General features: G+C 46.7%; 1 protein-coding gene and 1 non-coding gene across 2 annotated transcripts; both read left to right on the forward strand.

Moving 5' to 3' along the window:
• The first annotated feature begins 870 nt into the window (after window positions 1–870).
• On the forward strand, window positions 871–20,991 carry RPL3 (ribosomal protein L3). Its single transcript, XM_029590188.1, has 10 exons — window positions 871–976; window positions 3,667–3,859; window positions 8,982–9,150; window positions 10,450–10,585; window positions 12,126–12,312; window positions 17,299–17,459; window positions 17,926–18,027; window positions 19,548–19,643; window positions 20,547–20,666; window positions 20,862–20,991. The coding sequence occupies exons 1-10, from the start codon at window positions 974–976 to the stop codon at window positions 20,904–20,906; spliced, it is 1,212 nt and encodes a 403-aa protein (XP_029446048.1). The 5' UTR covers window positions 871–973; the 3' UTR covers window positions 20,907–20,991.
• Window positions 12,859–12,952, forward strand: LOC115086386. The gene has a single exon (XR_003855264.1). It is a non-coding gene; the product is annotated as a small nucleolar RNA U83B (small nucleolar RNA).
• Window positions 20,992–25,473: the final 4,482 nt, after the last annotated feature.

The raw sequence follows: 25,473 nt of genomic DNA on the forward strand, positions 1-25,473 counted from the left end.
CGAGAGGTTATGGTGGATATAAGAGCATGAATGTGTATGTATGTGACAGTGTATGTGTGAGAGAGAATGGACATGTGAGTATGTGTGAGAGAGAGAGGATAACCTCCTAATCCTCGACAATATCAGGGTGACTGGAAATCAAGAGCTTCCACAGAAGGGGACAGCAGGGGCTTTTTAAAATCCTTATTAGTTTTAATTGAAGATTTAGCCAATGAAATTCAGCAACAAAAAAGTCACTAAGCAGGTAAGGTAAAGAATTATTTGTTTTTGCTTTATTAATAAATACAGTACATATATTAAAATTATAACTTTTTGTTATTAATTAGAGCTACAAATATCACAAAATTATGGATTTTTCTAGAAGTGACACACCACCCGAGTTATGCTCGGTTTTTTTTTTTTTTATGAATTTTGACACACTGAGCTCAAAAGGTTGGCCATCACTGTCTTAGGCTCTACCGAAAGGGAACTTTCTCATGCTCTCTCAATGCCTTGCAAGTCAGTAACGCTATAAAAATAAGTAGCAGAGCTTCCGCTTCCTCCCAGTCCATGCCCTGATTGATATTTACTTTGTGCCTTGTCAATTGTAAGCTCCACAAAGCAGGGACTGCCTTATGTGTGTCTGTATAGAGCCGAGTACATTTCCTATTGCTATAGCAATAATGTATGGTAGCAGCAGTACCACACCAGCCAAAGTGAATTGCCCTCCATATTTTATGTAGTGTACATTCAAGCTCATCTAACATCCTAAATATTTTGGAAAACTATTTTCTTTCTCCCTTTCTTTTTTGGAACTGCATTTTATGGAAATAAGTGGTACGACCTGTTACGTTTCAAGAAGAACCGGACTGACGTCATGACGCATCAGTCGGACGGCTTCGACGCCGGAAGAGGAAGCGCGTGCGGGCCGAGGCTATAAAGTGCTCGCGCTAGGAGGTGGCTCTTTCTTTTCCTGCTTGGCTTCAGATACAAGATGGTGAGTAAGCAGCGGCGTAGCGAGGAGACTCTGGTTTCATCCGCCGCGCATCCTGCCCATCCGTCGCGACTGGCTCTCCCTGCCCGCTGTAGGGTACACTTTGATTGTCACTGCTTTCAGCCGGCCTTATATTGTGCTCGCTCTGGGACAGAGATAGCGGTGAAGCGTGGCGAATGCGGCGTAGGCCGCGGGGCAGGCAATCTCCAGCCCTGCCCTTGTTAACAGTGGTGCCGTGCGGGTTTTATTGCCCCTTGAGGGAGTGAAGGAGGGTTAAGGTAAATCCCGGGAATGGAGGCCTCCACTTTTGCGATAGTAAGGCTGTCTTCATTGTCCTGGGGTGACTTGTAATTAATTTTGGTTGTGGTGGTCTGGGATGGTGCTCTCCCGGGGTGGGGTGATCGTATGCTTGGGTTTGACTTTGGTTCTGGCTCCTCTGGGTGAACTATAAAAGGTGGAGGCTTAACAAACCATACGATTGTAAAGGGGGCCCTACATTTTTCTAGAGAAGGGCTATATAGGATCTTTCAAATTAAGGCCTGGAGTGGGGTGAGAAGTCCTTTATAGAATTTGCTGGTGGAGGAGGGGTGAGATGAAAAGTTCTTAGGGTTTTGAGGGAAGGAGACTATGTTGGGTGATTTGAAATGCTAGGCGAAGTAGGGAACAGGGTTCCTAGAGGTGTGACAGGTAAAGTCAGTAACATTTACAGATTTTTCCAACGTTATCAACCATCCCCCTTTCCTTCCCTCTTTCCCAGTATCTGCCTGACTAGGGGCAGGGAGGCAGAATGGGGTGGGTGTGTGTGTGTATGTGCACCATACACATACAGCTCTCCCCCCATACACTTGCTCCCTCTCTACTCATAGCTTTTTTCCTTTCTCTCACTCCCCTTGCTTGCCCCATGCCAGATTCGTAACATGACAAAACACCCTTCTCTGGAGATGCTAATCCAGGGAGAGACAACTTGGACTTGAATCTGGATTATAATTAGGGTTTCAGATTTTAGGTATTTATAAATTGTAAATTTAAGTGTTTATTTATAGGGGGTTCTTTGGGAGGACCAAAAATTGGTGCTTTTGCGGCAAGGTACTACCGTGTTTCCCCGATAGTAAGACACCCCTGATAGTAAGACGTAGTGGGAATTTTAGGGGGGTCGGCTAATGTAACACATCCCCCGAAAGTAAGACGTACCTGTCATTTAAAAAAAAATTTATTTTTAAATACCTGTCGGAGGGCCGCGTGGGTCCAGGCGGCTGGCGGCGGGAGCCGGGTGGTCGCGTGTTAAATCTAGGCCGGGTCGCACAGGCGCGCATTCATTCACTGCCGGTGGGGGCTGCCTCGGCAGCCCCCACCGGCAGTGAATGAATGCGCGCACAGGCCCACAGCGCCTGTGCGACCCCTGTGATTCGGCGCTGGGGGCTGCCGGTGGGGGCTGCGGCAGTGAATGAATTCATTCATCCAGGCGGAGGAGCCGGCTGCTTTCGCCGCTGCCGGCTGCTTTCAGCTGCCGCTGCCGGCTGCTTTCGGCGCTCAAGGCAGTCACATGCTGTGACGTCAGCCCCCACCGGCAGTGAATGAATGCGCGCCTGTGCGACCCGGCCTAGATTTAACACGCGACCGCCCGCCGGCCGTCTCGAACTAACGCGCGTCCACCCGCCCCCCCGCTGCCGCCGCCGCCGCCTGGAACAAGCGCCCACCCGCCCGCGGCCTAGATTTAACATGCGACCACCCGGCTCCCGCCGCCAGCCGCCTGGACCCACGCGGCCCTCCAACAGGTATTTAAAAATAATTTTTTTTTGAACACTCAGGTTTTTTTTTCCAATATAAGACATACCCTGAAAGTAAGACATAGTGGGACTTTTGGGGGTAAAAAGAAAGTAAGACGCTGTCTTATATTCGGGGAAACACGGTATTATTGGATGTCTTTTCCTGTTGAATCAAATACACATCTATTGAATCAAATACTTGTAGTCCTTGAATGGAATCCGCTTTGAAGATGTTTGTGCTTCTGTCTGCTGACCAAGTGGCTCCATCTGCACAAGCAGCACTAATGCCAGCAGTGCATTATGCAGCCAGTCAGTGGCATGCCCTGCCTCTGCTGCTCTGACTTCCTGCTGCTTGCATTTGAGATTTCAAGTGTCTGAACTGGTGGTAATGGTGGAATGTGCTCCCATGGTCACCACTGCAGGCCAGATCATGGTCCTGTTGCCGCCAGGGGCTGGATAAAATTTAGCCAAGGGCTAATTCTGGCCCTTAGGCCATTGTTTGAGGGGACATCTGCTTATTGAGTGTTAAGGTCCAAATATTTGATTCTCCAAATGCCTTAAGTAGGTGTGCACTTTTATACATATAATAGATCAGTTTATATCATTTCTTTGTGGAATTGATTAGAGCTGAGCAGATAGTTGAAGTCATAGAGCAGCTTACAAGCATGTAGCTTAAGGATGGTCTTATACAGACAGCATTGTCACTAAAGGAACATGCTTGACAAGTGTGGCCTTGTCCTGTGATACATATCTGTGAGTTTGTAACTCCTATGTTTCTGACCCTGGGTTCACTTACAAGCAAATGGGAGAACCTAAGAAGATTGTAGCAATGCTAAATAAGTTTGACCTGTTTGGATTATATATGCATTTTTAATTTTCCTCTATTTGTTGTTGTTACTCTGATTATAGACTTGTTTTCTGTTTTAGTCCCACCGCAAGTTCTCTGCCCCCAGGCATGGATCTTTAGGCTTCCTGCCTCGCAAGCGCAGCCGCAGACATAGGGGTAAAGTGAAGAGTTTCCCTAAAGATGACTCCAGCAAACCGATCCACCTCACTGCCTTCCTGGGATACAAGGCTGGCATGACCCACATTGTTCGGGAGGTTGACAGACCAGGATCAAGTAAGTCTCTAATGTTGGGTTCTGGTCTTTAAAACTAAATAACCATTTTCAGTTACTTTAAAACTTTGCTGAGTTGGGCTGGTATATGCTTAGTAACAGGAAAGCATTTTTTTTACATTAATAAAAACTTCTGTGAACTGTCAGTCTAGGAATCTTATTGCAGATTGTGCACAGTGCTTGATGCTGTCTGTTACATAAATTTCTGTTCAGTGTCATAATGTGGGGAGAGGTTGGTGGTATGCAGACAGCACCGTAGAAATGAATCCAATTCTGTTATTGTTGGGATTTCCTAGTGTATAGCCAGATGGACCCAGGGCCAGTGGGTTGTGTTTTCCCCTGCTAGGAGATGGAATCAGGGTACATCTAGGGCACTGTAGATGTACCCTTTAAGTGACCTCAGCCATTCAGTATCTGTCTGCTAGCAGATGTAGGTTGTATCTCCTATCGGGAACACAGTCCTCTTTAGAAGAGGAAAACTTACCTTCAAATTTCTACTTTTAAATTGGAGAAGATTGAGCTCCCTCTCCTGTGATTATACTTAAGGGTCACCCCCCCCCCCCCCCCCCCCCGCGTTGAGAATTCATGAGGTGATTTCCGAGATCCCTCAAAGGTTTGCCTTGGTCCGGAAGCCGGTTCCCGGTGTGGACTTCGCTGGTGAAGCAGCTGAAAGGCAGCAGTGCAGGAAGCCAAGCCTGACACTAAGGGCCTAAGCCGGCCCCCCCACCCCCCTCTGCAGCCAGAGACAGTCTCTGTACTAAGCCGGTAAGCGCTGAGCCCAGGTAAGTAGAGAAGAACTCCTCTTATCCAGAGACGTGGAAGGGCTTCGTAAGTCTTTCCTCCGGTTTCATTGCTCAGTGCACCATATTGACGTCGTTCCTGACCTTGATAGGGCGAAGGAAGGGGGTTTTCAAGCGGGTTGTGTGGCCCCCCTGATGGGCTAGGCCCCACTTCAGGCTCGGTGGGCACTCCATGTGGCGGGCCGGGGCGGCACCATCTTGAGCACGGTTTTGTTGCAGCGGTGCTGGCCGGCCCTTGTGTGCCTAACATGTGCACGCTGGCCTGTGCACGCTCGAGAGGCACTATCTGGTTGTGAATACACATGCTACAGAGCATTATGGCCCCGGCAGCAAAGAAGCTCAAACGACACTCCCTTTGTGCTGCCTGACCTGGAATCCTTCCTGTCAGCACTGTGAGGAAGCCCAGGGTGGGCTGGACCCCTCCCAGTCAGAGGATGGGTCAGCCATGACCTTATCTGGCAGCACCCAGGACCTGAGCAAATCTGGGGCAGAGTGGCCCCCCCCTCTCGGAGAGGGCAGCTCAGCAGCCCCACCCCAGTTCCTCCTGGGCCAAATATGGACAGACGGTTGGAATTCTTTCAGGGCCTACAAGCCTGAGGTGCTGTCGGCTACTGCCCCTGCATGACCAGAGCCCCAGCTGGGAAGGCCTCACCCTCCCAGCCCTATCAGCATGCCTTGGGACATGCCTCGCCTCACCAAGGGGTATCCCTGACAGTCCTGGACACCATGGACAACGAAGGGGATGCAGATTCATTGGAGGATGGGGAAATCCCTCCAGGCCTGGAGCCATACCGGACCATGCTTCGATTTTTCCAGAGATAAATTACCAGCCCTGGTCTCCCAGACCCTGGGAGTTCCTGGGACGGACCATGTCGGAACCAAGGAAGAATCCCATCCTGGTGTCGCAATGGAAAGTCTCGTGCTATTTCCTGATGCTGGAAGCCATGCAAGAGTTGACGGACCTGGAATGGGACGCCCCAGAAGCCAGTTTTAAAGGAGGTCGGATCCCGGAGGCCTTATACCCTCTGGACCTGGCGGCCAAAGGACGCCTGCGTTTCCTGAAAGTGGACGCTCTGGTCTGCGCAGTCTCTAAGCAAACAACTATCCCAGTAGAGGGAGGAGCGGCCCTGAAGGATGCTCACGATAGGTAGTTGGAATCCATCCTTAAGCAGGCTTTTGCAACACCAGTGACACTGCAGAATGCTTCCTGTTGTGCCCTGGTGGCTCGTTTGTGTCTGCTTCTCTCTCTCGAGAGGCAGATAGCTCAGGGGCACGTACCAGAAAGACAGTTGAGCCCGCCGCAGCCTTCCTAGCAGATGCAAGTTTGGACCTAGTATGCACTTGAGCCAGAGGAGTAGCCTCGGTGGTGGTGGCCAGAAGACAGCTATGGTTACGAAATTGGTCAGCAGACGCGACCTCTAAGGCAAATCTCAAAAAGATGCACTTAAGGGATCCCTCCTATTCGGTAGCGAATTGGAAAAACTAGCCAGTAAGTGGGGTGAATCTCCAGTGTCTCGGCTACCGGAAGATAAGAAAAAGAGGTTGCAGTGCCCCTCTTCCATGAGGGGTCGGGCCGGGGCCTCCCAGCACTTCCGGCCCTACAGAAACTAGTCATTTCAGACATCTCGGCCCTTGGGAAGGTCTCGGCCCTTTTGGAAACAGACAACCAAAAAGAGTTTCAGGCTCAGGTTCGACTCGAAATTCCCAATGAAGTTTGGCCGACCCATCCATGGGACAAGGAGATAGGGGGCCGACTATCCCTCTTCTTTCAGCGGTGGTTTGGGATTGTCAGACCATCTCCTTACTGTCCCCGGATGGACACAAGGGCACAGAAGACTACCTCCTACTACGCCACTTAAACGTCAGGATTTTAGTACGGTACCTGGAACGCTCAGAACAGATACACAAGGCAGATCGCTTGTTTGTCCTTCACGGGGAAAGAAAAGGTGAAGTGGCTTCGTGAGCTACCATAGCTCGCTGGATCAAGGAAGTGATCACCAGAGCTTATGTGGAGGCAGGGAAGCCTTTACCCCTTCAGGTCAAAGCTCATTCCACTAGGGCCCAGGCTATATCCTGGCTGGAGGCTAAGCTACTGTCTCCTGTCAACATCTGTCGAGCAGCGATGGGTCCTCCTTGCACACCTTTTCCAGGTTCTACCGCCTGGATGTCCAGGCCTGAGAGGACGCAGCCTTTGCGAGGGTGGTGCTAACCGGACCTCAAGCAGCCGTCTGCCCCGTTCGGGAGTAGCTTTTGTACATCCCATTGGTACTGAGTCCATCTGGCTACACGCTAGGAAATGGAGAAATTACTTATCTGATAATTTTATTTTCCATAGTGTAGACAGATGGACTCAGTATCCTGCCCACAGCTGCCCATGAACTGTACCAAGGAATCGCCCTTGAGGTGAATCTTGATTCCATGAGGTTATGGGTAAGCAGTTGCCCTATCCCTAGTTCAATGCATCTGTAGTATTGCTGGGATCCAGCACTTACGTTTGGCTGAGTACAGTTGCGGAATCAAGCTTTTAAGCAAGTTAGAAAGTTGTATCTAAATTCTAAGCAAGTTTTTCGATAGTATGTCCACAATGCTGAGGTCACTGGGGGGGTATATCTAGGGTGACAGCGTTGAAACCTGACTCCATCTCCATCTGCTAGCAGGGGAGCACATAACTAATTGGTCCTGAGTCCATCTGTCTACACGAAGGAAAACGAAATTATTAGGTATGTACTTTCTCCATTACTGCACATGGACTCATTGTGCACAGATTTGTGGATGAAAGACTGCAAGTGATGATACATTCTCGACGGGCGGACATAAAATCACCTCTGGTGGTTGCTGCTGAATGTCGAATACTGAGTGCAGTTCTGTTCTTTCCTGTTCTTGTCTATGTGCAATAATGTGGGTGACTTGCTTTGCTATCTTGAAGCAGTAGTACTAGGAAAAATTCTTGAACAGTAATGGTGTGTGGATTTTTTTCATCTCCCTTTTTCTTAATACTTGAAGTATGGGCTGTGTTTTTTTTACATCACCTTGTGTGAGCCTGGTCTCCTTGCTGGCTGAGACCTGGAAGTGAAGTCTCCATAGGGGCTGAGCTCTTGGGTGTCATTCATATACTGCCAAGGTCATCGGTTCATAAGTATTTCACCTCTGTGAGATGTTCCATCTGTTTGCCCCTGTTAGGTGACCCAGCCATGGGCCTTACACCACAGAAGCAGTCATGATTATGTTGGTGAGCCAAATGGGGGAATAGCTTGCAGGAGGAAAGTGAAAAGAGGCTAGAAAACCAATTTTGTTTAAAGCTTTATACTCTCAAATCAGTAACATTGTGCCATGAGGTGTTTGCTCCTGCAAGGCAACTGTCTGTGCACAGCCTTCTCCAGCAAAATCTGCATGCATTCATCCTGTGGAACAGAACTTTTGGTGCTGCTTAGAAAAGGGATTTTTGTATTTTTTTCCACCAGATTGTCACTGAGTTGCTTTACAGAGAAGATGGGCAGCGCTATCTAAATATTTTTTTTATTTTAGATTTCTTTGTGCATAAGTGGTCTCAGATTCCACTGATTCCAATTTTATATACTGTCTGCCTGCCTTGTAGACTGCTTAGCTCACGGAAGCTAAATAGACTTAACTCTGATTGTAGTGAGGATTTTATCCTCCAAAGTACCTAAATCGGTAGCCAAATTCCAGTGTCTACAAATTATCCCACCTATTGCAAAAATCTATTCATATGTAATAAAAAAAGACCATTATACTTGAGATTCACAAAACGTCCAGTGGACACTGGTTGGTAATGTTATAATTGTAGGTCTTAGGTCTCAAGTTTTTGTCATTTTTCAATAGTACTTATTTTTTTTTGTGTGTGAATACAGCAAACCAAATATCCATCTTCCAAACAGTGAAATCACTTAACTCTTAAAAATCCTCAGTCCATTCCACTGTGTACCAATGTGGTGTTTGTATTTTGGTCTGGGGGGGGGATGGTATTAATGGCTCCATTTAAGTGTTAGTGATTTCACTGTTTTGAAGATAGATATTTGGTTTGCTGCAATCACACAAAAAAAGTACTGTTGAAAAATAATCATAGGTCTCACGTTTTTGTAATATTACCAACTAGCGTTCATCAGAAGTTTTGATGATATCTCTTGAGAATATGAATGGGTGATTTTGGGGTTTTTTGGGGTTTTTTTTTACTACATCTGAATCTGAAGTGTTTGCAGTAGGTGGGATAATTTGTATACATGGAGATGATCCTCCTCCAGGATGTTTCTGAGAATCACGTGGAGGAGTTTGCTTGGTATTGAGCAGTGCTGCTTTTTCTCTTGCAGAGGTGAATAAGAAGGAGGTGGTGGAGGCGGTCACTGTAGTGGAGACTCCTCCTATGGTAATTGTCGGTATTGTGGGCTACGTCCAAACTCCCCGTGGCCTTCGTACGTTCAAGACCATCTTTGCTGAGCACATCAGTGATGAGTGTAAACGACGCTTCTATAGGAACTGGTGAGGAGCAAGGGGTGGCATTCCTAAAGCGAGTGTGGCTGAGCGATGTCTGAGGTGAATCTGTGATCTGGGTCTTGTTTGCAGTGGGGCAGATACCATGCTGTTAATCACTATCTTAATGGCTACCAATTTATTTTTTCCTAGCGTGGAGCAGATGGACTCAGGACCAATGGGTATAGTGTACTCCTGATAGCAGTTGGTTAAAATTTATATATGGTTTACATCAGTTAACACTTAACTAACAAAGTGACATACTACATCAATTAAATAAAATATATCTACAAATACAGTATTGTCATTACATAGTTGAATTCTATTACAATTTTATATTATAAAAACGATAAAACACATTACAAGATGAACATTAAGGGTGATGGGGAAATTGCATTACTCATCTTTCCTGTTATGTTCTGTTTTCACCTTCACTGAAAGCCTGTTGCTAGAGCCATGTTTTTGTTTTCAATTCTGCCCTGTTTGTTTCTAATCTTAGATCAGTTGGGAGTTTATTTCAAATTTTAGGCCCCGCTAGCGATAAGGCCCTGTCTCTTACAGATGTTAATTTTGCTGAAACCAGAGATGGAATGGATAGCAGACCTTTGTTGGCAGATCTTAAATTTCTCTGCTGCGTATGTAGCCCTATTGCCACATTCAACTATTTAACTTTGGCCCCGTGGATCGCCTTATGCAAAATACATAGTGATTTGAATTGTGCCCGCTGTTCTATAGGTAACCAATGTAAGTCCATTAAAATAGGGGTAATGAGCTCTTGTCTAGAAGTACCAGTTAATATCCTTGCAGCTGAATTTTTCAGGATCTGTAACTGATGAATTATGGAATATTGACTTTGTAGTTCCTGGGGTTAGCTATATCAGTGGTTAAATGTGCCCCTCATAAATAAATCGCTAGAAATCTAATAAACGAGTGAATGAAAACAAATATGCCCTTGTAGGTGCCATTGTGTGAATGATCTGTCTTGAGGTAGTTTGACTTGTCTGTGTGTAGATAGATGGAGTTTGGGGAGGGGCCTGATGAGATTCTGGGATTAGCTGTGCATCAGTTTTGAGAGAAGGGGTATTTGTGCGCTGTCTATTAACAGGAATAACTGGCAGCTCCGCTCAGCTCTGGTTGTGGCCACTGTCTGATGAGCTCCAGGCTCCGCTTGTCAGTGGAAATTCTCCTTGGAAACTGGCAATGAGCCAAAAGTGGTGGTGCACCTTCCCTGGCGCAGTCTCCTTCCGCTCGTGCTGGCTTGGCATGATGAAGGGTTGTGTCAACTCTCTTCCTGCTCTGCTGTTAAAGGTATAAGTCCAAGAAGAAGGCTTTCACTAAGTACTGCAAGAAATGGCAGGACGACGAGGGCAAGAAGCAGCTGGAAAAGGACTTTGCCAGCATGAAGAAGTACTGCCAGATTGTGCGGATCATCGCACACACTCAGGTGAGTGCAGCAGCACATGCACAGCCCCTAGGTTCTCAGTTGCACTACCAGCAGGCTAATCCTTGACTCAGATTGCATGTAAGTGTAATAAATTTCAAGTGGAGAGCTACAACTGTGCTGTGACAGAAAAGATGCAATGTTATGTAAACCTTTTCTTTCACTGCCGTGGGTTTGGTGGGGATTTAGGAATGGTATGGAGAATTTTTCAGAAATGTAGAATTCTAAATGTATTGTACCTAGAATGGAATTTTTTTCTTAGTGACTTTATATAGGTTTAAGGGAGTGAAGGACAGCAGTAAAACCAGCCTATATTCTGCTGCGCACCTCCAGTTTTTTTCCCTGCATTTCTGTGCTGCGTACTTTGCTTCCAGCCCCTGCTGCCCCTTGGAATAATCAGCAAATCGCCACCTGTCTTCCAGATATACTATGCTGCGACCGAAGTGTGTGGATTGAAGGAGTGTAGGGGGGGTGAATGCTATTGTGGGATAATAGTCTACAAGTGACAATACACCCTCAGTGTATGGAGATCGTGTAGTGGTGACCACTAAGGGTTGACTTCTAACAGTGCCTCTTAGGCTATTGCAGGTAATGCTTACCTGGAAAGAAGAATAGTCAGAAGGAAATTTGCAGAGAAAAACTTATTTTAAGTGAAATACTGCATGGCATGCATTAAGCTCTCTCAGGTTTTTGCTGTACAGTTTCTGAAGTGAAGGAGCAATATTATTTTTAACTGAGCAGTTTCACTTTCAAAGAGGGATCCTAGCAAGGTTAGAATGAGATTCTGAAAAAGAAAACTATTTCCTAGTGTGTAGCCAGATGGAATCAGTGCTTCCCTGCCAGGAGATGGAGTCCAGTTTCAAAGCTGGCGTCATCCTAGATACACCCCTGCAGTGACCTTGGTCCTTCAGTATTTGTCTCCAGCAGATGTAGACATGCTTTCCCTATGGGGATCGCTGTATTTTTGGAAGAATAAATTCTACTTTTAAATTGGAGAAAAGATTGAGCCCTGCTTTCTTGTGGTGATACTAAAGGTCCCTCCCCAGTTGAGAATTCCTGAGGTGATTTCTGAGATCCCTCAGAGGTGTGCCTGGGTCCAGTAGCCGGTTCCCAGCGTGGACTTGCTGCTCAAGCCGCTGAGAGGCAGCAGATACAGGAAGCCGAGCGCGGCGGTGACGGCTAAAGCCCTCTCCCCCCTCAGCCAGAGACGGTCTCTGTACTCAGCTGGTAAGCGCTGAGTCCAGGTAAGTTTCATCAAAAAAAAAAAAGGAAGATTTACCTTGAGTGAAGCAGGAAATGAGGTAGCTCTGCAGTGGTAATTTCCTTTCTGTAGGATCTCCTGCAGAACATACCATGGTGGAGTTAAAGAATGTATTGGCATAATACAAGCTCCTATTGTAAACGGGTACATCATATATAATTATAGTATCTCCGCTTAGGAAATGCAGTCACAGTAGCAGATTTTTGAAAAAAATCAGCAAAACGTCTTTCAGGTGAATATTGCCACAAACCACACTGAGAGCTCTGTTCTTCACTGTAATAGATGCGCTTGCTACCCCTGCGCCAGAAGAAGTCTCACTTGATGGAGATCCAAGTGAATGGGGGCACTATTGGCGAGAAGGTGGACTGGGCTCGTGAGAAGTTGGAACAGCAGGTGGCAGTGAATGGAGTCTTTGCACAGGATGAGATGATCGATGTGATTGGTGTCACCAAAGGCAAAGGCTACAAAGGTATGACCTCCCTCCTCTGGATTCTGGCTATCGTTAAGCATGTAGGCTTGTCTTATACTTTGTTTAGCACTTAGCCATAGAGCCACCAAGCTGCACAAAGCAGTTTGAGCTGCTGGTTTTAAGTTAAAAGAAGCCATTTCAACTTACGTGGCATGCACTAGGTGTAGACCTGTCTTTGTAGGAGAAAACCTAATTAAATCAGATGGGCTGAGCTACTTTTGGTGTAAGCTGAAATTTTTTTGATACGGTAAACAAATTGAGTGTTTTTGCTAGTCTGCTTTGAAATACTTCACTGTGATATTTTGTATGCTAGTTGATGTCAGTTTGACATGCTCTTAAACTCAGGAAGCCTGGTCTGTTTTTCCAAAGCTGCCTTTAACTGGTGTCTTTGATACGTTTCCTTGAGCCTTCAGGCACCGCCTTCTCTAGCAGCCCTTTTTTGTTTGGGGGAGGGGTGGGTGGGAGTGGTAGGTTGCAGTTCGTGGCCATCTGTAAATCTTTGGTAGAGGTTGGCCTCCGGAGACTGGCATACCAGAGTCCTGCTAGGCTGTTCTATGATGAGACTGCGGAACTCGCGCCAAGCACGGCGCCCGACATATATGAGGAGTGACTTCCGTGCTGCCTTCCTTCTGAGAACAGCATTGGCTCTGGTGTGGGACCGAGTTGCTTGAATAAATGCACTGTTATGTTTACATCATATGGGGACTTTTAGTTGCTTGCTTTCTTCTGAGTCATACTAAATATGAGAGAGTAAGGGTACAGGACATTTTGATCTACGTGAAAATGTTCCTACAAGCCTGGGGCTGAAGGTATGATTGGAATATCTTACCTTTGTAAAAGTCTGATAAAGGCTTCTTTATAGAATGCATGTTGTGAAGGAAAGGTCTCTTAGAGCTAGTAAGGTACTTAATTTCCTTCAAGCATGTGACAAACTGTTATGCATGTGTCCAAGCCTGAAATAAGCTTTTCAAACTTACAATAGGGAATATTAAATATGAACATACCAGTTCAGAAGTGTTTGTGATGCAGAATTCCTCCTTTTGTTTACAGTCCTTGTACATAAGTCCTAATTTTGATAGTGCAGGTCATTAACAGATTATAGTAGCCATAGAACAAGCAGATTACAGGGACCAGCTATGTTCCTGATACTGCCTGTGCTAGACATTGTTTTGCAGGGCAACTGTTGTGCACCTGGTACATATGATTTGTATGGGACCCCGGTGTTTTCCCTTGACATTACAAAGAGACTTTTACTTAAGTGTTTTCCTTTTCCTGAACATAGCCAGATCAGTCCGGACAAGTGGGTTTTATTCATCCCTACCAGCAGATGGAGTTGGAGAACAAAACTTTGGGCACTGCCACATATACGAGAGTGCTACCTGCAGGGAACAGGTTGCCGATAGGAAGAGCAATAAGATTTTTCCACTCAGGTTCCGCTTTCATGATTCAAGGAGGTTTTGGTCTGGCAAAGGGGCTCCAACCTCTGGGTCGAAACAGTCGTCAGGACGCCAGTAGTCCTTTCAGGGTTCCTGGATGGGGGAAAACCTTGCAGTGAAGTCAGGCTTAACTACCACTCAGTGGTAGTGATAAGGGGTAGGTCCTGCTTTTTACAAGGAGTGGCTCAAGATTACCTTGGACCAGTGGGTTCTGGAGGTAGTAAGACAGCTATGCCTTAGAATTTTCACACCTGGTAGGGGAAACCTTTCCGGAGACCCACTGCTCATCGGGAAGCAAATGGGATGCAGTAGGAGGGACTTAGCAAAGGTTACTAGACTTAGAAACTATAGTTCCGGTTTCGGTGGGCGAACAAGGACAAGGGAAGTATTCCATTTATTTTGTGTTTTCCAAGAAGGAGGGCACAGTCTTCCCATTCTGGATTTGCAAAAGATTAGCGTTGCCTTGCGGGTGCCGCATTTCTGGATGGAGATATTGCGTACTGTGATAGCAGTGGTCCGCAAACGATAAGAGTGGACAAGTTATCGAAGTTGCAGACGCCTGTTAGTTCCAAAGGACTGGGATTACTTGCAGGTGTTGGGTTCCATGATTTGATTCCGTGGGCCTTTGCTCACATTGACTGCAAAAAGCACTTGTGCAGGTCGAGTCCACTTTCAGTAGTATCATCTACCATTACTACTTCTAGCAGAGTCTACATCCAGTCTTTCATGGTGGCTCTCGCGATGCAGTCTGGAAAAGGGAGTGGACCTGGAGACCCCGGACTGGGTGGTAGTGACTACTGATGCCAGCCCTCAAAGGATGGGGGGCAGTGAGTCTGGGTTGTTTTGCCCAGGGTCTCTGGTCAGCGACAGAGGCACTCTTGTCCATCAATTGTCTGGAGATGAGGGTGGTGCACAGGGCTCTGGAGGTGTTCCTTCCCTGGATCAAGTGGCAGTTGGTTTTGGTTTTCTCAAACAATGCAACAACTGTGTAGTGTACATCAGTTGCCAGGGAGGAATAAAAAGTCTCGTGGTGGTTCGGGAGACTCTAGCAGCTGTTGGTGTGGGTAGAATGGCACCTCGGGAGTTGCGGCATCACATGTCAATGCGTAGACAACATTCAGGTGGATTTCCTCAGTCTGCAACAGTTGGATCCTAGGAAGTTGAAGTTTGCTCCGGAAGCCTGGGATTGCATTTGTGCCAGATGAAGTGTTCCTCAGTTGAACCTCATGCCAACGCCAAGATGAGATTTTTCAGTCACCAATGGGAGTTCAGTTTAGTAGGGCTGAATGCTCTTTTGTGCCCATGGCCAGGGGTTCTTCTGTATGCTTCCTCTTTGGCCACTCATCGGTCGAGTGTCATGGGGCATAGAGGCGCATCCAGGGACAGTGGTGCTGATGGCACCAGAGTGGCCATGCTGATCTTAGTTTGCTGATCTGGTGTGTCTAGTGGTAGACTAGCCTCTTCGCTTGGCTCTCCTGCTGGAATTGCTCGGCATGGACCTATATTTTTGGATCAGGAGGATCGCTTTTGTCTCACGGCTTGGCTTTTGAGAGTCAGTGGTTGCGCCTGAAGGGTTATTCTGAACTGGTAATTTCCACTCTGCTCCAGGCTAGGCGGCCTTCTATGGCTGTGGCTTATGTCAGGGTTTGGAAGTTTTTTGAGGCCTGGTGTCTTCAGCAACGGCTGGATCCTCTTGTCAGGAGTCCTTCACATTTTGTTCTTACTGCAACAAGGCTTGTCTAAGGGCCTGGCCTATGGTTCACTCTGGGTCCAGGTAGCAGCCTTGGGTTGTCTGAGGGGCAAATGGAGGGGCTGGTTGTTGCTCTCATCCCGATGTAGTTTGTTTCATAAAGGAGGTTAAGCATTTACGGCCTCCAGTTTGGAAGGTCTGTGCAGATTGGAAGTGCAACTTAGTTTTGTGGGTTCTCTGTGGAGTGCTTTTTGAGCTTTTAAGACTAGCTTCTTCATGCTGAAGACAGTTTTTCTGGTTGCTATTTGTTCAGCCAGGAGGATTTCAGAGCTTCAGGCTCTGTCTTGTCGAAATCCTTTTTTTGCATATTGCTGATGACAGGGTGACTTTGCAACGGTTCCATCTTTTTTGCTGAAAGTTTTCTGCTTTCCATGTGAATCAGACTGTGGAATTGTCTGTGTTTCTGGAGTGGTCTAGGGATTCTGCGCAGGATAGGGACCTTCATCTTCTGGATGTGCGTAGCACTCTGTTGCAATGTTTGAAGGTCACTAATAGCTTTTGGACCATCTTTGTGTTTAGTGAAGCGAAGAAAGGAGAGAAAGCTTCAAAGGCTATGTTGTCCCATTGGCTGAAAGAGGCTATTGGCTCGGCCTATATTTGTAAGGGCTGTGCAATTCCGTTGGGTCTCAAAGCGCATTCGACTAGAGCGCAGGCAGCCTCTTGAGTGAAGTGTTGGTGTCTCCCCAGGAGATTTGCAGGGCTGCATTTTGGTCATCGCTGCATGCTTTCACCAAATGTTAGATTTTAGAGCACAACAGGATGTGACTTTCGGTGAAAGTGCTGAGAAGCAGGTCTTTTCGGGTTCCCGCCCGGTGTAGGGGTGCTCAAGTATATCCCACTTGTCTGGACTGATCTGGACATGAACAGGAAAGTAAAATTGGATCTTACCTGCTAATTTTCATTCCTGTAATACCACACAGTCCAGAGACTTCCCCTGTTACTACTGAAAGATTGAATTTCCTGGTGAATTTATTCACTGTGTATCAGATTTTTCACACTCTTTAGTTTTTTGTGTGAACTGGTTGTCACTTTTTTGGCTGGAGGTATGTTGATTTTCAGTTCAGGGGGTTGCAACCCTGGGTTTTCTGGTTCGCCTTAGGAAAGGGGAATGCTATCAGCTCTTTGGCTTGGGTACAGGTCAATATGGAGGGACTGCAGGTGGTACTCTGTTATGTAGCAGTGCTTCACAGTTTTGTTCTCTGCCTCCATCTGCTGATAGGGATGCAAAACACACTTGTCTGGACAGATCTGTGGTATTACAAGAACGAAAATTAGCAGGTAAGAACCAATTTTCCTTTAGGTAATACTGACCTATGCAATGGGGGCACTAAGATGTGCTGCACCTTGTGTTCTAACGTTACTGCCATCCATCTAAATGTTGATGTTTATAGCTTTGATTGGAAGAGTATGTTTCCTGACAGTAAATACCCTGATTGTAGGAGTTGAGGGAAAACTCTGAACCACTGACGTTGTTAAATCCTGAAATGTTGACAGTTGGATGAAACTTGTGCTCTGGATTGAGCAGAGTTGTAAAAGTGGATTATAAAAGTTAATAAAACAAAAAATACTTAATCTGTTGAGTATGGGTACATTGGTCCTTGCTCATATTTTCACAATGAGCACATCTCATTTTTTGAGATGGCCTGTTAAGTATTGTGTGCAGTGTGAATTCAAGTAAAAACATTTTTACAAATACTTTTGCAGCCAAGAGAGAGAGTGCCAGTGAGTTTTATTCATACTCAACTGGTTTGTAGCTTATGTCATGTAGCTTATCCTTTTCTTCCCCTCTCCTAATTCTAGGTGTTACCAGCCGTTGGCACACAAAAAAACTACCTCGCAAGACCCACAGGGGTCTGCGCAAGGTTGCCTGTATAGGCGCCTGGCATCCTGCCCGAGTGGCCTTCTCAGTTGCCCGAGCTGGTCAGAAGGGTTACCATCATCGAACTGAAATCAATAAGAAGGTAATTATTCTCTGGGAATAATGTTCTATTTGCAATCCCATCCTTATGAAGAGAGGCTAAATACTTTAGGGCTTGTCAGCTTTGAGAAAAAATGACTTGGAAGATATGGTAGAGGTTTTAAAATTTGTGTGGTATGAAGCAGGGTAAAAAGGACCAGTATTTAACTTGTCAAATAGTATTAGGACTAGGAACATTCTTAAGCCTAGTGTAGTACAAGTGAGCTTAAAAATAGCTTGGTTTAATTTGATGGAGGACATAAATAGTTATTAGCCAGATAGACTTTGGTTTCTCCACCTCTAAATTCTTGGGGAGAGCAACATGTTAGGATTTGATGGGAATCTGTGACCTGGGCTGGCCGCTATCTGAAACAGGATGCTGGGCTTGATGGACTTTGTCTGACCCTGTATGGTACTTGCATGTTCTTATGACTTCCTTACTCAAAAAATACCTTTCCCTTTTTTCACAGATCTACAAGATTGGCAAGGGATATCATACCAAGGATGGCAAGCTAATCAAAAATAATGCCTCAACTGACTATGACCTGTCTGATAAGAGCATTAACCCTCTGGTAAGCTGCTGGAATTCAAGCTCCTCTCCTTGCACCACATGTGTACATGATTGCTTACGATGTGCATTTGAGCTGTTAAAACTAGTTATTCCTCTTCATCCAACCAGACCAGTTCAGACATATTGATTATGCCCACCAACCAGCAGATGGAGACAAACAGGTTTGCTAATCCCACACCTTATAGGCTCCTCTGCTGAGCCCAGCCTGCCAGTATTCTGTCTCCAGTAGATGAGCATCCTGTGCTGTGCACTGAGGCCTGGTTAGGATGGGAAAAGAGGATCTTAAATTGAAGGGACAGCTCCTCCTGTGGTGGAAGTCTTATACTCTCTCCCGTAGTTGAGCATAGCCCTAGACTCAGGGGGCTTTCATTGTTTTCTTGCTGGATTAAGCTTCAGACTTAGTCAGTATTGACTTTTCCCCCTTTCTCCTTCCTTGGCTCCTTTCCCTTATAGGGATCCTTCTCACAAGCCAGGCAAAAAAAAATAAAAATACAGACAATGAATCCTCAGAGTGAGGACGATGAGATGGTTTTCAGAAGGAAGGAAGCATGGAACAGTTCCTCATGCTTTTTGGGCAGGGTCTCCCATGCAATTCACCTCATAAAGCAAGAGGATTCTACACAATAAGCATATAAGCTTCCTTGCTTGGCTCTGCAGTTTCCTCTTCCTTTGGGCTTGTAGTTTAGTTGAAACTAACCTCTGCTGAGGCTATGGTGGTCTCTTGCACACCACCACCACCACCATTTTTTAATACCTCCCCTCACCACTTCCACCCAGCCATTAGTGCCAGCCCTCAGCCAAATGCGTTAGGCTGTAGCTCCCTTGAGGATGTAGTATTTGTGCACCCTTAGTCCACCCTCTAGTTTTCTCCAGTGGCTCAAACTTCTTTCCCTAGGGGACTGCAAGTGCTGCCTCTACATTAGCTTTAAGTCTGGGTAGAAGCCAGGCCGAGCAGTGGCAGCACACAGCATTGCCACTGGATTGGCCCTGAAAACTGCATTGCTGAATGATAGGAAGGTGAGTGTGACTTGCTTAAATGAGCAGGTCTGAATTGTGAGCATTTAGTGTTCAAAGATATGCATGCATATTGCAGTATATGTACTGTTTTTGGCTAGGTGCTACATCTTACTATAAAAGCAGTATTTCGCTTTTTCTGCGGGGTTTGTAATTGCTTATGAAATGGTAGTACTGGCCTGAAAAGCAATAGTGTGAGCTGAGAGTGAAACTTTTGTAGTTGCAAACCATGTGTTTAGTGTGCTGATCATTAGATGCAGTGGATGTACATATTTAAATGCAGTGGGCCATGTGCATGTTAAGGTTTCCCATTCGGGTTTTTCTTATCAGCATAATACAAAGTTGTGTTTTGGTTCATGATGAAATAGTGAAGCTTTGCTATTGACATAGCTTTTTATGCTAAACAAGTAAACATCGAGGTGAAGTTTGTGTTTAGGTTTAAAACTAAGCTTCTAGGACAAGCCTTGTGCAGATAAGATGTGATGTTTTCTCTTTCTCTCTGAACAGGGTGGTTTTGTCCATTATGGAGAGGTGACCAATGACTTTATCATGCTGAAGGGGTGTGTCGTTGGTACTAAGAAACGGGTCCTTACCCTGCGCAAGGTGAGTCCTTTCCTTGCCCTCCTGCATGGGGTTACACTTTCCATGATAGGCGTTTCATATGCTTGCGCCCCAGGGCGATTAAAGAAAATCTAAATAAGTAGTCTTAGGGCCTGATTTACCCACATAAACAGAATGAGAAGAAAAGCCTTAGCGAATCAAGTCCTTAGTGTAAAATTGTGGGCAGTAACTGTTGTGCTGTGCACTAATTTTTCTGATTGGAGTTTTCCTTTTGGTGAGCACTTAAAGCTGCATTTAATTTTCATTTAGCTTTGAAATGCTGCTAGTATGCAAAATAGTTATATTTTTAGTGGGAGTGGGGTGGTGGGGGGGGGGGGGGGGGGCGGGCAGCAGCAGCAGCTTTGTACTTCCAGCTCAAGTGAACTAGAGCTTGCATTGTGCATAATAAATTTTCATTTGCAACTACACAGGAATTTTTTGTTGTTTTTATATTACTTCCCAGCTTGCCCAGTCATTGCAGTGACTGTCCTATTAGGCCATGCACCAGGCTATTTTCCAGAGCCCTGCAATTGTTGGGCTCTAAATCTAGCCGCTAGCTGTCGGTTATACAATAACCGACTTGAATTTCAGGGATGTGAACCCTGCTTGCTGCCTCTGCAGTATCTCCAGCCTCAACAGACTCCAGGAACAGAAAACAAGCTGGGAATCTACCCTAGATCCCTGTGCATTGCAGTTCACAATATTGCCACTTGCAGTAACTCCAGTTAACTTCCTCAATGTGGTCTTAATCGTTCTGTGTGAAGGGAATATTTTTTGTTCAAATTGAATGTTTTAAAGCCACTTTTATTACTGTCTGTGGCATGACATATTTCACTGGGGGGTTGGATTATGGTGTTGCCGATCTCTAAGGTAAACTGTGCAGTAAGATCTGGTTTTCTCTGGCAGTCCCTCCTGTTCCAGACAAGCCGCCGTGCTCTGGAGAAGATTGATCTCAAATTCATCGACACCACCTCCAAATTTGGACACGGACGCTTCCAGACCATGGAGGAAAAGAAAGCTTTTATGGTAAAAACAGCAGCTGTAAATCACTGTCTCAGAAGTCGTGAGGAGTGAGTAGGTTATGGAGGTGCAGAAATGGGTGTATGCTCTGTATGAAGATTTTGGGCTAGTGGGTTTTTCTGGCAGGTCTGAAAGTTGGTATGGTCTGTCGGAAGAGATGTTTGGCAGCCTTCTAACATTTTTTTTTTAACTTTCTTACAGGGACCACTCAAGAAAGATCGTGTCTCCAAGGAGGAAATTGCTTAAGATTTTGGAGTTCTGCGATATGCCAGTATTTTTACTGCTTTTTCAACCTGTCTGACTCAGATTTAATAAAAATATGAAAACATCATTGCACACTTGTTTTTGAACTAATGGGTAGAGGGGCAAGGATCTGCAGTAGATAAGTATGGAAAACGTTTAATATATAACCTTTTTTTTCCTGTTCATACCCCAGGTTAGTCCAGACAAGTTTGTTTTGCACCCCTACCAGCAGTTGGGGAGCAGTGACAAAGTGCAGGTGGCTGGGTTGGCTGAGGCCTGGGGGGGAGGGGAGCAGAGGAGCCGGCAGCCATTTTGACAGCACATGCTGAAGTGCAGGCTGCCATTGCGGCAACCTGGGATTCCCCTCCCATGCTTTTTCTGGTGGGAAAGGATCCTGCTGATGACAGGGGATGGGTGGGGGGAAGTGGTCAGTAGGGGAGTCCCTCCTGTTCGGTACCGGAGGCCTTCTACACGGGCTTTGTGCTTCTCTTTCATAAGGCTTATTTAGCTTAGAAGGAGTTGGGGGCAAAGAGGTCTTTACCTAGGAAGGCCCGGACGACCAAGAAGGCTAGAGGGCCTGGGGAGTCAGAAGGGATCCTGCGGATGCTGTCTCGGGCAGGCCCTGGAGGATGGGAATTCATCAGATACCATGGATGATCCTGACTAGCTCCAAGAGGGTCCGGTAACACTGGACAAGGACCCTGTGAGTGCCTTGGGAGGTCCAACACGAAACCTGGACCAAGACCTGTTGGTGGATTTGGAGGATCCCATGCAGGATACAGATGCTCAGGACCCGGAGACGTTCCCGATCGGGGAAGGTAATGACCCGTGTGTGATTCGTCTGTTCCGCAGAGAGGAGCTGGGTCCATTAATTCCCCAGGCACTGGAGGAACTCGGCATCAGGCGTTCAGGAAGACTCAAAGGAGTGAATCCGCTCCTGGAGGGATTGCGGGGGGCCTCCTATCGCTTTTCTGTTGTCAAAGCAGGTGAAGTTGATGGATTTGTAGTGGGAATCTCCCAACGGGGTTCTGAAGGTCGCGAGAGCTATGGGGAAATTATATCCCTTGCTGGAACAGACCTTGGAGTAATGGAGAATTCCCATGGTGGATGCAGCCATTTTAGCAGTTACTAATAAGGCTTTCATCTCAGTGTTGGGAGTTGTGCCTCTCAAGGATCTGCAGATTGGAAGCTGGAGATTCTGCTTAAGCGGCTTTTTGAAGTCTCAGCTTTGGCCCCTTGAGCAGTGGTGGGTGGAAGTCTGATGCAGAGAGCCTGTTTGTCCTGGATGCAGAAGGCGCATGACAAGCTTTCAGGAACATCATTTGAGACTGCGCAGGCAGCCCGTTTAGAGCCGGGAGTGGCCTATGTGGCTTTGTAAGACATGGTTTGGACTTCTGCCAGGAGTATGGTCTCAACGGAGGTAGTGCGCTGGCTCTTGTGGCTATGAAATTGGTCAGCGGATGTTTGGTCTAAGGCTCAGCTGTCGAAACTCCCTTTCAGGGGGAAGCTCATGAAGCAGTTGGGAGAGTCGTAAGGCAATAGGTTGCCTGAAGACAGGAAGAGTTCTAAGAAGTCCTTTCCACCATGAGCCCGGTTTCATGAGGCCAGGAGATTTCAAGCAGGCAGAGTCCCTGCACAAGCTTCGCAGCATCAGAGTTCGGGCAGACAGCAACCCTTTCGGAATCTATGCAGGTCCCCCTAGGTTCTGTGGCTCCCAAGGGGGAGCGGAAGTAAGGTCTGACAATGAAGGTGTGATGTACCACTCCTCTCAGGAGCCTATCAAAAGGAGGCACACTTTTTTTTTTTTTTTTTGAGTGGATCAGAATAATGTTGGATTGGTGGTTCCTGGAGGTGGTAAGAAATGGTTACACCTTAGAATTTTCTCGGCCGCTCAGGGACGCCTTTGTAGTCTCCCACTGCATCTCCTGGAGCAAGTGGGAGGCAGTGCAGGACATGCTACAGTGATTAGTTTCTTTGCACCATTGTTCTGGTGCCCCCTCGAGAGAGGGCAGGGCAGGTATTCAATGTACTTCATGGTGCCAAAGAAGGAAGCAACCTTTCGGCCTATTGATTTGCAGAAGGTGAATGCTGCCCTCCCATGTGCCGTGGTTTCAGATGGAGAACATTGCACAGTAATGTGCTCAAAGGGGAATTTTTAGTGTCTCTGGATTTGTCAGAGGCCTAACTTCATATCTCTATTTGCGAACAGCGGTTTGAGATTCAAGGTTTTGGGTGAACATTTCCGTTTCAAGCTCGTCCCTTTGGGTTAGTGACGGTGCTGCACACATTCACAAAGGTGATGGTGGTAGTGGCGGTGGCCCTCGGGAAGGAGGGCGTCCTGGTAACCCTGTACCTGGACGATTGGCTCATCCAAGCAAAGTCGGAGGTAGTGTGGTTCAGTCCAGCAGGTGCTCCAGCTTCTGGGAGCACGGTGCTGAGTGACAAACCTCAGACATCTGAAGCTGGCTCAATCCTTGGAGTATCTAGGGGCTCGCTTCGATACCTGTCTGGGGAAGGTGTTCCTGACTGCAGAGAGAGTCCTCAAGCTGCAGAGTCAGGTTTTTTGGTTGCAGAGCTTGGCATTGCCCAAGGTCAGGGACTACCTACAGCTCCTGGAGTCATGGCTTCTATGCTGGATTTAGTGCCATGCTCTGCAGGAGGCTGTTATCCCACTGAAACCTGCTGTTGGAGGAAATTCAGCTTCCATTACCATTGCCAGAGGAGGCCAGGAACAGTCCCTTGTGTGGCTGTCATGGTACAATCTCAAAGGGAATGGATCTGGAAATGCCCGACTAGGTACTTGTAACTATGGATGCCAGCCTCTCTGGATGGGGGGCATTTTAGGGAAATCGACCTAGGGTCAGTGGTTGCCAGGAGAAGTGGCTTGGTCGATTAATCGACTGGAAACCGCTCAAGTCCTTGTTGACCTTTTTTCTGCTCTATCAGGGCAAATCAGTGAGAGTATTCTCGGACAATGCAACAACAGTAGTGTACATCAATGGTCAAGGCAGTATGAAGAGTCATCTAGTGGCGATGGAAGTGCAGAAGCTGTTCCTGTGGGCAGAGAAACATCTGGGGAGACTAGCTGCTTCGCACGTGACTGGAGTGAACAATGTGCAAGTGGACTTCCTCAGCAGACAGCGTCTGGATCCGGGGGAGTGGGAGTTGTCGGCAGACGTCTTCGCCTTGCTGCAAACAAGGCGGGGCAAACCAGTGATAGACCTCATGATGGCTCTGGCAAATGTGAACACGGGTCGCTTTTTCAGTCACAGATGGGAGGTCGGGATTGTTTCTGTCTAGTGGGCCTGGCTTTTGAGAGGCAGTAGCTCTGTTTGAAGGGATATTCAGAGCCAGTGATTGCAACTTTGCTTCAGGCGAGGAGGCTTTCCACTTCAATGGCTTATGTCTAGGTGTGGAGAGTATTCAAATCATGGTGTGTGCTGAACAGGGTACAGCCCTTAGAGGTGGACGTCCTACAGATCTTGGAATTTCTGCTATGTGGGTTATGTAAGGGGCTAGCATACTATTCCTTCCAGGCCCAGGTAGCATTTTTGGGTTCCCTCCGTGGCAAGATTTGGGGAAAGTCGCTGGCATCTAATCTGGATGTGGCTTGTTTTCTGAGAGGGGCAAATCAGCTGTGTCCTCCAGTGCGGAAGATCTGGAATTTGAATTTGGTTCTTCTGGTGCTGTGTGGGCCCTCTTTTTAGCTGATTCGGAGGGCATTGTTGAAAGATTTATCCTTGAAGACTGTTTTCCTGGTGGCTATTTGTTCAGCTAGACGAATCTCTGAGCTGCAAGCATTGTCATGTAGGGACACTTTACTCCATTTTTCAGATGATGGTTTTGTTCTTTTTGCCGAAGGTAGTTTCCTCTTTTCACCTTAACTGGGTGATGGAGCTTCCTGCCTTTTTGAACTTGGTGACAGATTTTTCAATGGCTCGAACTTCATTTATTAGATGTGCGTCGTATCCTTTTGCGATATCTAAAGGTGACTAATCCCTTTCGGAGATCGGATCATCTGTTTGTCATGTTCAGTAAAGCACAGAAGGGAAATAAGGTTCCAAAGGCACGATTGCTCGCTGGTTAAAGTAGACGATAGCTTCGGCTTACATGTGCAAGGGCCGGCTGGTGCTGGAAGGGGGTGCAAGCACATTCCACTAGGGTGCAGGCAACCTCGTGGGTGGAGTGTCAATTGCTTTCTCCACAGGAGATCTGTGTGGTGACATGGTCTTTTCTTCACATTTTTAGCAAACATCGCTTAGATGTGTGTGCCCTAGAGGAGGCAATGTTTGTTTGGGGAGAGAGTTTTGTGTGCAGGTCTTTTGGGTTTCTGCCCAGAGTTGAGTGGCTTGGGTACATCCCACTCATCTGGACTGATCCGGGGTATGAACAGGAAAGGAAAATTGGTCCTTACCTGATTTTTGTTCTTGAAGTACCATGGATCAGTCCAGAGCCCTGTCACCATCTTTCGAAAGACTTCCTTGCTTCTGGATGTTGCTGAGCTGAGGTCTGATGTAGTTTGAGTATTGAGAAGTGTACATAATTGGATATATGGTTTTCTGTTCTCTCA

Source organism: Rhinatrema bivittatum, chromosome 2 (genome assembly GCF_901001135.1).
Source record: "Rhinatrema bivittatum chromosome 2, aRhiBiv1.1, whole genome shotgun sequence".
Lineage (NCBI taxonomy): Eukaryota > Metazoa > Chordata > Amphibia > Gymnophiona > Rhinatrematidae > Rhinatrema > Rhinatrema bivittatum.

What these genes read in the sequence shown, in the direction of transcription:
- RPL3 (XM_029590188.1), top strand. An exon ending in GGATCATCGCACACACTCAG is followed by an intron (nt 10,586 to 12,125) that starts GTGAGTGCAGCA and finishes TCACTGTAATAG; the next exon opens with ATGCGCTTGCTACCCCTGCG. An exon ending in ATAAGAGCATTAACCCTCTG is followed by an intron (nt 18,028 to 19,547) that starts GTAAGCTGCTGG and finishes CTCTCTGAACAG; the next exon opens with GGTGGTTTTGTCCATTATGG.